Genomic DNA, 14,786 nt, shown 5'->3' with positions numbered 1-14,786 from the left:
GCCCTGTAATGAGGGAATCTGGAATTTGAGGCCAGCTTGGGCTGCGTAGAAAGTTCCAGGGTGGCCTCGGCTACATAGTATTTGAGGGTGTCCAAATGTTTGAGATCCTGAGACTCAACAATGCACAGAGTTAGAGAGAGTATGGGGTGGGAGCTGAGACAGACAGAATACTTTAAAAACTTATAAGAGAAATTTAATATTATAAAGACAAACCAGCCTTTAAATTTCCAGGAAAAAAATATTCATCTATGAAGGAGAATACAGTTAGTATGCTTTCTCAGTAAGATGCTCATGCACAAAGTTAAAAGGAATGAAGACAGTGACGGCATTTTTACATTGTGAGCTTTTAATCTACTATTTGCTATTTAGTCAGCAATCATAATGCCTGAAAAGCATAAAATCTAAAAGACATTATAAAGGACTTAAGACTAAAAAGAAGGTTTACCACTCAAAGAACAGCTCTAATGGGGATACTAAAAATGTGCTAAAATAACAAAAATTTCCTTGCAGTAAACACGTTAGTAAGACTAGTAATAGGTCAGGAGGATGCTGTGTACTTTGAGATGCATAAGAAGGAAGGATGGGTAGTTGTCTCAGGGGTTAATTGTCATTTAAGTGATAAAGGATACAAAACGAGTGGGCTGATTTTTAGATAATACCAGAAAACCAGGTGGTATTGGTGATGGTCACAGGGAAAACGAGGATTTGCTAAATTGTAGCAATTGATATATTTACATTATTGTAGGAAAAAAACAGAAACACGGGCCAGAATGAGTATTGGGTAAACCAAAACACTTCAATAGAGCTTTCATATTTAAAGCACTAAACTCAGTCTTCTCAATCCATAGCAGAAAAGGAGGGAAGAGGAAAACAAAAGGACAGTGAGGAGTGCCGTGGTCTGAGGCCAGCCTGAGCAAGACCATGACTCGAAATGAATATAAATGAACTAGCTTTGAAATGCCCAAGATAGAATTGATCAATATAAAAAAAAGATAGAAATTACACAGTAATGAAGGAGGTATGCTTGTAGTTGCAAAAGGAGCATTAAATAATAAAAGGATACCATGTCAATGAAAATGAGATGGCAACCACTAGTGAAAAACAGTGGGAAAAAATCACTGCAAAACCAAAAAGTCAACACTGGTAAAATAATATAATAAACCAATTTTTATGATGTAATTGGTGACAAAATGCTTCTCTCCATCAAAGGCTCAAAGGATCAGCTAGGAAAAGGTGAAAGGCTTTCATTCATTTACTTGCTGTATAATGGCTTGGATTTGAAACATTCCCATGGGCTCATGTGTTTTGTTGATCTGCCTTATTTTTTAATATAATTTTTATGTGTATGAGTGATTTTGCTGTCATGCATGTCTGCATATCACATGCATGTATACTGCCCATAAAGACCAGAAGAAGGTATTGAATCCTAAATACCTGGGAACTAAAATACATTTCTGAGCTGTTGCGTGAGTGCTGGGAATTGAACGCTGGTCCTCTGAAAGAGTAGCCAGTGACTTTAAGCACTGAGCCATCTCTCCAGCCCCAGGCTCATGTGTTGAACACCTGGTCCCCAGTTGGTAGTACTATTCTGGAAGGTTGGAGATCCTGGCTGGTAGAGTCTTTGAGGGTCATTGCCCAGCTTTGGTTCTGCTCCCATTTTCCAAGACACTGGCATCGTGACACCCTCCCATGGCCACTTCTTTCATGTTGATAAAGTAACTTCTGAAGTCATGAGCTGATATAGTCCCTTTTCCTGTTTATTTCCTTCTGTCTAATAGTTTATCCTTCCAGTAACAGGAAAAGCAACAAATACAGTTTTGTGAATTTTAATGTAGAAACCTCAGATATTAACTCATTAAATTTAATAGTTTAGTAAACCATAATACATCAAGTTAAGCAATGCAAGAATAGTTTGATACCTATTTCATTCATTTTAGTGACCAAGCTTTATAACATATTGAAGATATAAGGAATGTGCTAATCTCAATAAATGCAGAAAATAGCACAGTAAATTTCAAAATGTTTATGTGAAAATCCTAAAATGACCTTGATTAGAAGTGTTTACTAAAAACCTGTAACAATATACTTAAATTGAAAATAAAATTTAAGCATTCCTATCTAAGTTACTTTTCTATTGCTGTGACAAAATACCATGATCAAGATACTCCTAGTGATACACCTCTTCCAACAAAGCCACACCTCCTAATCCTTCCCAAATAGTTCCACCAATGGGAAGCAAGAAGTAAAACATATCAACCTATGGGAACTATTCCCATTCAAACTACCACAATTCCCCCAAAATTTTGCACATAAAACAAGTGCATCCATTATCATGACCAGGGCTTAATGTAGAGTAGGGGCCCTGGCCTATGAAGTAAACCTAGAAAGAGGACAGATCAGTATTGAAAAGAAAATCCAATATTATTAAGTATACCCCACAAGAAATTTACACAGACAAACCCAAAGCCAATGGGTAAACAAGTAAGTCAAATGAGAAAAACTCTACAACTACTATTAGACTAGTAGAAAAGTAATATAAGATGTAATATATGGTAACTGAAAAGGATTAATACAATGGAGTATACAAAACCTGTATGTTAAAAGCTTGGAACTCCTTTACAAACCACCAGAAAAGACTGGGTAAATGTAGGAAGTATATTTATGTATAGTGAAATATTCCAAGGCTGCCCATTTCTTTCCTAATTATAAGGCAATGGCAGTTTCATTCAAAATTCTACCACAATAGTTTGAGCATGTTAACATATAACATAAAATATGTTGGAAGATTGATGAATAGCCAAGATAGTTTTGAGGGCAACTTGTCCTACAATGCAGGCAATAAGCCATAATTTATTAAGGCAAAGATGTAAGATATAACCAAGCTAGAGTACTAAGACTATTGTGATATTGTATAATGAAAGGGACATAAATCTGAGTAGGAGGAGAGATATAGTACTTAACATTCATTACTAAGATAAATTATTAATTAATAGGGCTCCTACTATTAAAATATGAAACTGGCTTAATTATTTAGGTTTCTACCTCTGATGATATCATAATTAAGCCTAAATTCATCATTTATTCAACAGATACTTATTATCTACTATGTGTTGGAGGTTTTCTGGACACTAGATATATGTCAGTGAAAAGGGGGAAAGACTCTATACTGTTAACCCCTAAATGCAGAAGCTATCAGTTAAAAATCAGTAAAAAAAAAAAAAAATGCAGACTCATTTTTTTTCCTTGACCTTGGAGTGGGGAAGAGCTCCTTCCTAGACAAGAACCAGAAAAGCACAGAGCATAAGGGAAAAAAAGCTTCATGACGTAGTAAATATGAGCACATGGATCCACCATCTGGTCTAGAGAACTCCTCACTGTTCCCTAGGACTCCTGTGAAAGACTGACATCACCGTGCTGTTTGTGGAAGCAGAAGTTGGAACCAACTTTAATGCCTACTTCTAGAGAAACAGATGAGGAAACGTGACAGACACACACTGTAGAACATGACATGTCAGATAGAGGCACTGAACAAGATGTACACTCAAAGCTGTGGGATCAACCATACACTATTTCTGGAACCAAAGTAATAACAAAATTGAAGGAATACTATCATGCTGTGTACAGAAATGCCAGAGACACCTGTCCAGAGTCAGTACCATGTATTTTATATCCACATCTGTACTAGCTAGTTTTGTTTGTCAACTTGACACAAGCTGGAGTTATCAAAGAAAAAAGAGCCTCAGTTGTGGAAATGCCTTCACGGAACCCGACTGTAAAGCATTTTCTCAACTAGTGAAGCCAGGGGAAGCAAGTCAGTAAGTAACATCCCTCCATGGCTTCTGCATCAGCGCCTGCTTCCTGGTCTGCTTGAGTTCCAGTCTTGACTTCCTTTGGTGATGAACAGCAATGTGGAAGTGTAAGCTGAATAAACCCTTTCCTCCCCAACCTGCTTCTTGGTCATGATGTTTGTGCAGGATTAGAAACCCTAAGACAACATCTAATGCCTTGAATCAAAAATATAGAAGTGGCTCCCATGAGGGGAGTTGAACACTACAAGGGAAATTAGGAATGGAAAGAAGAAAGCTTATGAAATGAAGTAAACTAAAATACTTCTATAGACTGGTGCAGATATTAAATTAAAAATTAAGGAATGGGTAAACTCAAGTTTTCATTCCTAATTACAAAGAGGAGAGAAAGAGGGAGGGAGGAAGGGAGGGAGAGGGAGAGAGAGAGAGAGAGAGAGAGAGAGAGAGAGAGAGAGAGAGAGAGGAGGAAAAAAGAAGAGAGAGAGGGGAAAAGACAGCGGATGCTTCCCATTGTGATCACTAGAGATTAGAGTGATGAGTTGGAAATCCAGCCATCTTCTTATCTTTGAATGAAACTGCTCTGCTCAAACTCCTAGCCACTGGTCTGAGTTCTGCAGTTTGGCATCATACTCAGAGACACGTCCTTCACAGAACAGCACTTCAAACACATGCAATGGCTATTAATAATTATGATAATTACATAATAACATACTAATATAATTATATCACACTTACATATGGTTTAGATATAATTATAATGATATTATTAATAATATTAATATGGTCTTTTCCCGTGACATATGCTCAAAGTTTCCAGTTGCTTAAAGTATGATATATTCAACATCTTTCAAAAATGTCAGGGATTCCAGCAGGAGATTGATATCAGGCACTGGTTTTGGCTGTGTGGCAAGCACAGCAAAAGTCACTGGGATCAAGCGTCACACAACCCTTAACACGAGAAAAGAAGAGGAAATTGCTTCTAGCACGTGGCATGTAGCTATAATCTTAGCACTTGGGAGGCAGAGACAGGAGGATTTCGGTGAGTTCAAATGCAGCTTGAACTGCAGAGTAAGACTGGACTTAGGAATGTAGAAAGCGCTGTGTCAAATCTTGGCTATCCAGGATGAGTGATCATGTCTTTCTTTAAAGACCTGTCCATTCATCAGTTTACTCAAGAAATAGTCAGAGATTATATTTCCTAGCAAAGGATTACTGCAAACTCCAGAAACCTGTTGGTACCACAGAATGAAAGACTAAAGGAACTGAATCTCAGGGAGAGGATTGCTTCCTGCCCCTTGTGCATCTTTTATTGAAGAGTCCAGCAGGATTTTCCCTCTCATCTCCCTGAACATGGCTTCATCATTTTGCTACCTCTCTGCTTGGTAGTAGTGAAGGGATTCCTGGGGCACAATTCACAGTTGTGCCCATCTTGGGGCAATGAGTGACAAAATTTTTTTACTGCCTGGAAGTCTGGAGTTCCTTTCTTCAAAATGGACAAGGACAGTCTGAAAATAAAATGCACTAAACATGTAAACTCTGTGCTAACTGCCTTGTTTAATTACTTGTTATTCTTAAGAAGGGATGTCGCTGTGTCTCAGTGAAACTAGGAAGAGACTCACATAGTTTCTGTGGTCCTCTGAGCATTTCTCAACCTGTCCACTTCCCAGCCAAGGGACTGGCTTCCTTCTCTCGGTTCCTCCTTTCTATATAAACCCAGACATTTGACTACAGGCTCTTGAGCTTCCTGCTTCTTGACCTTTTGGTTCCCATGTAGCCTCCTTGCTCCCTCCCTCTTCTCTCCCTCACTTGATCCTCTCCACCACCACGGCCTGATTCAGTCTGTTGGCCTGGTTGAGCCTGGCCCCTTCCAGATGACAGTGGTATTTCTCTCCCTCATGTCTACGATAAACTTTCCCTTTACCAATTACCTTGAAGCAGTCATGGCTTCATTTTCACTCACCAGTGGATAGGTCTGTGGAGATATGATGACTCTTTTTGAATAGCCAAGATTTAATGGAGCAACCCAGGCTGATCTTAAACACTTAATCCTCCTGGGTAGCTAGGACTTCAGATGTAGAGCAAAGAACTTGGGTTCTAACCAGACCTTGATTAACTTTCTTTTTATTTTTCTTTGCTTATTTTATATGTGCTCATGATTGAACTCTGGGGCCTTTGCACATGCTAAGCAAGTTCTCTACCATTGAGTTACATGACCATACGGCTTTTAGTTTAACATTTGAACTAGCCAAAAAATTCAAGGGACCTTAAAGTCACCTCAACCAATCCTTCAGAAAAATGCTTTCAGTCCTTAATTGCTATGTTCAGGGAGGGTACATTTCTGTGCATCATCTGTTTCCATAAGCTGGGCACAGCCATGCTCTGATGGCTCTTAGAACCTAGGCAGGAATAGAACCAACCATACAAGAACATCTTTAAACTAGCCGCACATTGGTACACATATATAATGAACTTATAGTAATCACACAGAAAGATGGACAGGCATGGAGATTATCATGTTAAGTGAAATTTGTCAGATTCAGAAGGACAAACCACATTTGTCTTATATGCAATATCTAGATTTAAATCAGTATCTGCAAATAAATACGTACATATGGAGGACGTCAGAGTTTAAAAAGTGGACGATGAGTCAGGACGAGCTCAAATGGGGATGGGAGAACAGAGAAGGCGTGGGATATAAGCAGAAGAGGATCTCTCTGGGGACAGGGGGTCCCAGCAAGGTGGGAAACTTGGGGCAGGTCAAGACAGAAGAAAGGATTGGTCACACGTGATCACTTGTGCCTGTAACCCTAGCACGGATCTGAGCCAGAAAGATTGCCTCCAGTTTGAGGCTAGCTTGGCCTAAACTGAGATTCTGCCTCAAACAAACAAGACAAAACAAGACAAAATGAAAAAAAAAAGAGAAATGATAACAAGCAATGAAACAGAAACACCAGAGTATAATGATTTATAGGTATAAAAAGTTTGGAGTGACACCATTACATTGTAAGTTAACCAAAAAAGTAATAAAAATAAATATTTTAAATCACATTTACCAGAAGGCAGAGCTAGCAAAGTGATGGCTGCATATGTGGAATGTGGGAAAATGTAGCCAGAAGAAGGTTGGACAGAAGGTAAACCTTGGAAAGACGAGACAGAAGACAAGTTCAGGCTGAAAGGAAAGGAACACGGGTAGCATAGGGCTAATCTCCTGTGTGCTGTGTAGAAGCATCCGCTGTCAATAAAAATCTGATGGCCAACACACTAAGGCGGGAAAACCACCAGAGAGAAAAAAGAGGAATTTTGAGAAATAATCAGGCAAGGGAAGATTCCCACCGCCAAGTCTGGGAGGAAGTGAAAGGTACTGAGGAGAGGTAACCAGGCATGTAGCTGAAATAGAATAGAATACATGGGTTAATTGAGTTACAATCTATGTAAGAATTCTAGCTCAAGGTTTAGACATTAATTCATAAATAACAAGCCAATGAGTCATTATTTGGGAACTGGAGCTCATGTGATAAAACCTGCAGTTACAGGGTGGGTCACAACCTCCATCAGGACCACGACCTCACAGGTCGGGAGGACATGTTTGCTTCCTCTCAGTATCCTTAGGTCCTCATCCTGCTGCTCAGACCCCTGCTCTGCCTGACAGAACCAGGCTCAATGGAGGGTCCAAGACATGTGCATCACCCAATTATTTAATAGATGAAGAAGCTGAGAACGAGGGGGTGATTTCTCTAAAGTCACAGTCACAGGATGGGAGCTCTGACGTCACTGTTGAGTACTCTTTCTGCTTGCTGTGTGAAACTTCACTTCCCGTTGTCCTGTTGAAAGCTGTCAACCATGAAGCAGGCCAGCCGCCTCTAACCAGACAGGAGACTGGGTTATGGCTGTCCAGTTTCAAGATAGGGGAGTAAGAGGTCAGTAAGTAGTGGCTTTAGGGCCTCTTGAGGATTGTACCAGAAGGCGGGTGTCTGGGAAATGGCTCCTCCAAGGCTGCAGAACAGATCTTGCTATCCGAATCAGAGGGTCGCAGTGGCCCACTAGAAATTGGTGTTTTAGATTCACACTTGACCATGTGGCAGCTGAGAGCAGAGCCGTCTCTTTTGTAGCTTGCCTTGTCCGATATCCTTGTCTTCAAGGCAGGACGTCCACATACTCCTCATTGGTGTTCTCTGGGGAAAAGCAAAGGACCGCCATGACATTTCAGACCGAGAAGTCCCATCAGCCAGCCCCACTGGAGGGAAAGTAGAGCAGGCAGAGAGCAGTGCCCATGCCACATTAGAGAGACATCTCCAAGGCTACAGTGCCACTAGGAGCTTTCCTGGCCAAAGAGGGGTTCTGTGACAAGTGGAACCTTAGTTTCTACATCTCAGTATCTGCCTTCACCAATGGAAATCCTGTGCCTTCCTCAGAGTACCACTGCTTGAAGCTTGTTCCAAGGAGAAAAGAGGAAGGGAAGGAGGAATTCAGTCATGGAAAGGCACTTCCCATTTTTAAACTGGGTACCTGGGACATACTCTACCACGTCTGACCATGCTTGCAAAATAGATGTGCTCAGACCCATGTCCAGGTCTTGGGAAAACTCTCTCTAAGAATTTGGATTTCTCTCCCAGGGATTTCATAGCACTTTATTAAAGTGCAGACAACAACATCTCCATAACAACCACTATCACCAACTCATCTTGATTTGCATAAGCATCTGACTTTGACACATTTATGCTTTATTTTCCTTAATGCTTTTGTGTGTGTCTAGTCATGTGTGTACAGGTCCATGTGCACAGGGGTACCTTTGTGTGTGGAGACCAGAGGTTAACCTCATATGTTGTTCTTCAGGTTTCACCTACCATATTTTTTTGAAACAGGGTCTCCCTTTAGCCTGGAGCTCACCTGATTTCATGGTCAATGAATCCAGTGGATATGGATGCTTGCAGGCTCCCTGAGAACCCTGCCCTCACCTTTTTCCCCGGTTAGCAGATGTGCTGTCAGCACAGATGCTGCCCACAGGCAACTGTAATCCCTCTCATGCAGCATGAAACCTTATACAGAGAAATATCTCTTGGTATCTGCATTTAATTCAAAATTTACCTCCATGGGCAGATGCTAGATCCTTTCAAAGTGCAGTGCAATGGGTAGATGAGGAAGGTGAGGGCAAGCCTGTAATATGACCTGAGAGTTCTGTGAACAGACTTGCTTCACCAATACTGACCATCCCCCATGATTCTCTAGGGCTTCATACTTTAAGGATATGTGTGAAATAATTTGTCTCTGATCATTTTATAAATGAGTGCTTAGCAAAAATGGAGGGAAATGTAACAGGATAAGCCATGGTAGAGGATTTGACATGATTTTCTCAGTGAAAACCTGTCCACATGTGGATTTATTCCCAAACTTGAAAGGACTGCACACAGTCACAGAATGAATTCAAAGTCAGCTTTTTGCCCAAAGACCTTCCTCGTCTTATCCCCCAATATAGGATTAGAGGTGCTTCTAACCTTGCGTCAGGTCTCTTACCATAAATATTCAGCTCTAACTCCGATCTTCTCCCTTTTTGGCATAAGTCGGTTCTCATTATTGGGTTTGAAAGGTGAACCACCAGTCCTTGATCTGGCTTTTTGTATTTGGAGACTAATTCTTCTAGGTTTGGAAAGATCTTTCTTGGAACATCAGCCTCAGTCTGCAAAGACATAAGAAGGCCCCTCTTACTGAACCACAAACCAAAGAGTGAGCAAATATATAGCACCTAGGTGCCCTGCAAATATACAGCAGAAAATGCAGCTTGGTCTTCACACAGGTCCCCCAAGAACTAAAGCAAGGGCTATCCCTGAGTCTGTTGCTTGCTTGTGGATCCAGTTCCCTTATCTGGGCCCCCTTGTTTGGCCTCTGCAAGGAGCTGCACCTAGTCCAGCAGGGACATGAGGTGCAGAGGCTGGGTGGGGCAGGACCCCTCAGTGGAGAAGGGGAGGGGAGAATGGACGAAGATTTGGGTGAGGGAGTACTGGGAAGAGTCAGGGGACTGATATTGGGACACAAATTGAATAAATTAAATTTTAAAAAAAGAGAAGAAGGCTACTTTTCATTGTGCAACCCTGGATAAAATGCAACATGTCTTTGAACAGTGGGTTCTGGAGCTTGTTTCTCAGAGCCCACAAGCAGAAATTAAGAGGCCAGTGACTCAGGCAGAGTGCTCTCACCAACTGTAGCTCATAGAGCTTCCTCATTTTGAAGAGGAACCTCTCATCCCAGCTACTCTGTACAAAGAGGACTTCTATTTAAGAGGTCCTCTGTATTGAGCAAGCCCCATCCTTGGCAATTTGTCTGGAGTGGTTCTTTAGCCACTGGAAATGGTCCTGAAGACCTACATCAGACTCTGCCATGTTGCTAACCTTTGCAGAGTTAGGGGACTCCTGATAAAAAATGCAGAATATGTGACTGACCTATAAGATAAGATGTATGTGGACTCTCCATCGGGCGCAGTTAAGAGAAACAAGTTCCAGTTTATATTGCGTGCGAATAGTGTGACAGGTGTGACTGGGTGAAACCTCAGACTTGTTTTCCGGTTAGCAGCTAGAAGTAAAATAGAAGGAAAATCCTCCTTTCTGGTAGGATCCTACAAAAGGAATTTAAGAACAAAAAGAATTTCTTCCCCTGCTCTTTTGTAAGTGTTTTGTTTGTTTGTTTTCGTTTTGTTTTGTTTTATCATCACTGTGGTGTTTCTATGGTTCTAGCACCGGCCAACAGAGATGCTTGGATGGTTGGAAGGAGCTTTTCAGAAGTGCATGCCTAACCTCCATAGCAGAGATATGAGTGCTTCCCTGAGCCTTCCTTTAATGGGGCCACTTTGGCTCTAACCACCAATGTGACTGCAAAACCCGCCCCTAGTCACATGCCCTTCTGTAGCTGAGTTATGTGCTATGAGGGAAGCTCCCCATTTTGTTCAGAACAGGGACAAGACAGATTCTGAAGGAATATTCAGAGTTCCCCAGTCACACAAGAAAAAGAAAACTATATTTCAAAATAGTGTACTTTATAGAAGGCATTTTATTTTGAGGTAATTTCAGAGGCAGATAAATTGGAAACACGGTAAAACTAAAATTTCCATATATTCTCCATCCCTATTCTCTATATGTTTTATTTGTATGCCCCTGTATTCTCTCTCTGAAACACACACACACACACACACACACACACACACACACACACACACTTATGTATAATTTTGTTCTGTTTTTGAGACAGTTTCGTGTAGCCCAAGCAGGCCTTAAATGCCTTCCATAGTTGAGGATGACTTCGAACTTCTGATCTTCCTGCTTCTTCCTCCTAAGTGCTAGAATCACAAGCACAAACTACCACATCCAGTGTACAGATGTATATTCTTATTAAAAAAAAATCGTTTTCAGGCTTGACCCTTTGGCGTCCAATAACCAGCTGGGTGTGGTTTTCCTAGGCAAAACCATTCCTCCCACTCCCAGCATCCTTTAGTTGCCTTGATTCTTTATGTATTACCGAGACCTCTTGACCTTCCCCTCGCTCATATTGGTTGCCTATTGGTACCATCTTTGATCATGTCATGTTCAGGCCACACATGACATAACACAGACTGAGTAGGTTATATTTATGTATTTAGGCAGGTGTGTGGTACCTGTGTGTGCACATGTGTGTGCCTGGGTGTGAGTCTGTGTGTGTGTGTGTGTGTGTGTGTGTGTGTAATAACAATGTGAAAAGAAGCCATGAGGCTGGGCAGTGGTGGTGCACCCTTTAATTCCAGTACTTGGAAGGCAGAAGCACATAGATCTCTGTGAGTTTGAGGACAACCTGGTCTACAGAATGAGTTCCATTACAGCAGAGGCTACACAGAGAAACAAAACAAAACAAAAAAAACAACAAAACAAACTAAAAACAAAAAAAAAAGGAGTATGAATCTTCCTACATCAAATTAAGCAAAAGAGGGTATAAGTTGAAGGAGAGAAAAGAAAAAAGTTTATAGGAGTGTCTGGAGGAAGGAAAGGGCAGGGGCAACACTACAGTTTCATTATATCATACTACTTAATTATATATTATAATCTCAAAAATATTCAAAGCTATTTGAGAAGTCAAGTTGAAGGCATGATATTTCTTTAACTAATTCTAAGTAATTCAGTAGTCAAATGGCAGACATTGTACCACCATATTTTAATGATTCAAATGAGACAATTAAGTTTTGTGAAGTACTAATTACTAATCTTGTTTGAATTTTAAAATTAAGTTTTAGCAGTTGCCTCCAGGATGTCCTGTACAGCAAAAGCAACAATAGATGCCTAAGTATTTTAGGGATTGTCGTGTGCTCTAATCTTTCTGATATTCCCAGTGAACAAAGGCATATTGGAGATCTTTTTCAGAATGTATTTTCAGATCTTATGTTGGTAATTAAGAATTCCATTACATTTGTTATACTTCTGAGAGCAGATAACTAAATTCAAAAGAAGCAAAGACATTTCCCTGTTGAGGTCACAGTAAATCAGACAAACTAAAGGAGTCCCTACCACATACAGTTGTTTCATGTTTCCTTTTCTGTTTTCAGACAGCTGTGGATATGCTTGACTTTTGAACATTTGAGCCTCTTCCCGCTTGCTCTGTCCTTTCCCACCCTGGGATACGGTTTAGTTTTCTAATTCAACAACAGGGTTTTTTTGGGGGGGGTGGTCAGGGGGGAACCTGGTTCCTCCAATTCTCAGACAGGGTTTCTCTGTGTAGCCCTGGTTGTCCTAGAACTCACTTTAGACCAGACTAGCCTCCAACTCAGAGAACTGCTTGCTTACCTCTGCCTCCCAGTGGCTGGGATTAAAGTCCTGTGCCATAGTGGCTGGCTGGACAGCAGTTTTAAATGGAGTCCAGGCCCACGTGTTTCGCCTTTACATGTGTCGGGCTTGGCTGTCTCTTCACTTTGGAGGAACAGCCAGGGTTATTAAAACGTGAAACACAGCTCCAGCAGTGTTTCTCTTATGGAGAGGCAAAGCTCACTCCTTGTGAATTGCTGTCTACACGCACGTGAGGGCAGATACAAGATAAGCCGAGAGCCTGTGATTGGACAGTGCCAAAGGAAGGCGGGCTGAGAACCTTAGAGATGAGTACAGAGAGTAAAGAGAGACAGAGAAAGGGAAGGAGAGGAGGAGACAAGGTGGAACCTACAGGAGAGGAAGAAGAGCCAAAACCACAGAGTCCTGGACACCGTAAGTATTGGAGATTTCCTAGGCAGATGATTAAATGATACGTAGGGTGCATTTGCCCCATCTAGGTGTGTAGGTCGTGTTTCTAGCAGTTGAGTTTTGAGTTCATTGTGCTGGCGTTCAGTGGTTGAGAATTTACTATTATAATCTGACTGATAAATTACAAGCCTCTAGAGTTTTGGTTTCACCAGGTTATGGGGATTTGTGACAGCTAACCACAGGGGATGGATGGCTGGGAATGTGAGTAGAATCAGCAGCAAAAGAACCACAAGATGGCGGTTGCTGCGTGGCACTAGCTATGGGGCAGCGAGAGTAGCGACCTGGGCCAGAGAGTAGCTGTTAGCGTGGGATGGTGCCTTTTTTAAAATTATTATTATTTCCTGCAAAAACTACTTATCTAACTTGGTATGGCAACTCCTGCTTTGGAGGTCCTTAGGTAGTCTTACCTGTATCCTGTAGTATCCATGTTTCTCTCTGAAGATTCGGTAGCTGTAGACAAGCTTTTTATACCTGTGGGAAAATGGTTCTGTGAATCGTAAGGTTCTTGTATACAAATCTCCACGATGGCTGCCTTTATACTTTAAATGCAATGTGGTTTTCAGTGTTAAACCCCAAGAAGAAACTAGAGGTTCCTCAACCCTCTCTGAATTTGAAAGACAGAAGGGTTTGGCTTTGAAACACTGAGCCCCTTAGAGATGATGGAGTGTGAACTCTAGCGAAGGACAGGGGAAAGAATTGAGATCCTTGTTACAACCTGACCTTTGTCAGGAAGTGCAACCTTTAAGAGTCTTTCCCTCACCCACTGCTCAAAGCAAGTTTGGCTCAGAGATTGTTGTCCTGCTAGCAGTTTCCATTTCATCAATTTGATTAATTATAATCTGGATCGACTCTGTGGTCTTTCCCACGTGTCTCAAACTCTGCAACTCTTATTTCTCTGGCATATATATATATATATATATATATATATATATATATATATATATATATATGCCAATAGCATTATCAAATAGTTTCTTTTAGTGTTCACCACTATAGGAGAAGGTCAGTTCACTGTGACTCTATAGAGGAAAGGGGGAGCTATTTCAGAGTTGTGCATGCACCATTATCAAGACAGTATGAAATACTCTGAATGTTGATATTCAGAAGCAACATCCTCCTAGTCCCAAATGACTTTTTCACGCTCATTTCTAATAGTACTGTTGGGATTTAGACTCAGGAAAATTCAGTTGAGGTCTGTACTTAGCATATAAAAGCAGACCTGGCCTTCAGGTTCTCCTAGCCTTCCCCAGTCCCTTAGGAACTTTCCAGCCAAGGGGCTGGGCTTTCTGTCCCCTAGAAGAAGCTCCTCCCTGTATAATGAAGACATTTTGTTCTCTCTCTCTCTCTCTCTCTCTCTCTCTCTCTCTCTCCCATCTTTTCCCCCTTCTCTTTCTCTCTCCTTCCCCTGTCTTTCTCCCCTCCTTTTTCTCTCTCCTCTCCCTTGCTTTCTCTCTTTGCACATACATGCCCATTCTCTCTTTCTCTCTTTTTCTGTTTCTCTTTCATTCCCCTCTCCTCTGTCTCCCTCCCTGTGGAGACTTCCTGACACTAGTTCCTTGTGACCAGTGGCTTCCCAATAAACCAGTCTTTATACACTTTAATCTAGCTTGCATAAACTCATTTCACTGGCAGAGAATAACTTATCAATAGTCATTGTTTTTTTCCATATCCCATGTGAATTTATTGTTTTACACGTGACTAAATATGCACGTGATGAGATTGTTTTTAAAGGGTGGTG

At 41.2% G+C, this 14,786-nt stretch overlaps 1 protein-coding gene across 1 annotated transcript in view; it reads right to left on the bottom strand.

The window, feature by feature from the left end:
* Nucleotides 1-1,810: 1,810 nt before the first annotated feature.
* The window catches only part of Sh2d1b (SH2 domain containing 1B), a 38,186-nt gene continuing 25,210 nt past the window's right edge, over nt 1,811-14,786 (bottom strand). The window contains exons 2-4 of the mRNA XM_577285.6: nt 13,456-13,519; nt 9,318-9,480; nt 1,811-7,978 (exon numbers count right to left, since the gene is read on the bottom strand). Of these exons, the coding sequence (XP_577285.1) occupies nt 7,941-7,978; nt 9,318-9,480; nt 13,456-13,519 (265 nt within the window). The 3' untranslated portion in view covers nt 1,811-7,940. The remainder of the gene's footprint in view (nt 7,979-9,317; nt 9,481-13,455; nt 13,520-14,786) is intronic.

The sequence above is a fragment of the Rattus norvegicus genome, chromosome 13 (genome assembly GCF_036323735.1).
Source record: "Rattus norvegicus strain BN/NHsdMcwi chromosome 13, GRCr8, whole genome shotgun sequence".
In the NCBI taxonomy this organism is placed as follows: Eukaryota; Metazoa; Chordata; class Mammalia; order Rodentia; family Muridae; genus Rattus; species Rattus norvegicus.
Note: the sequence above shows the minus strand (reverse complement) of the source record. Positions and strands in the feature narration are given on the sequence as shown.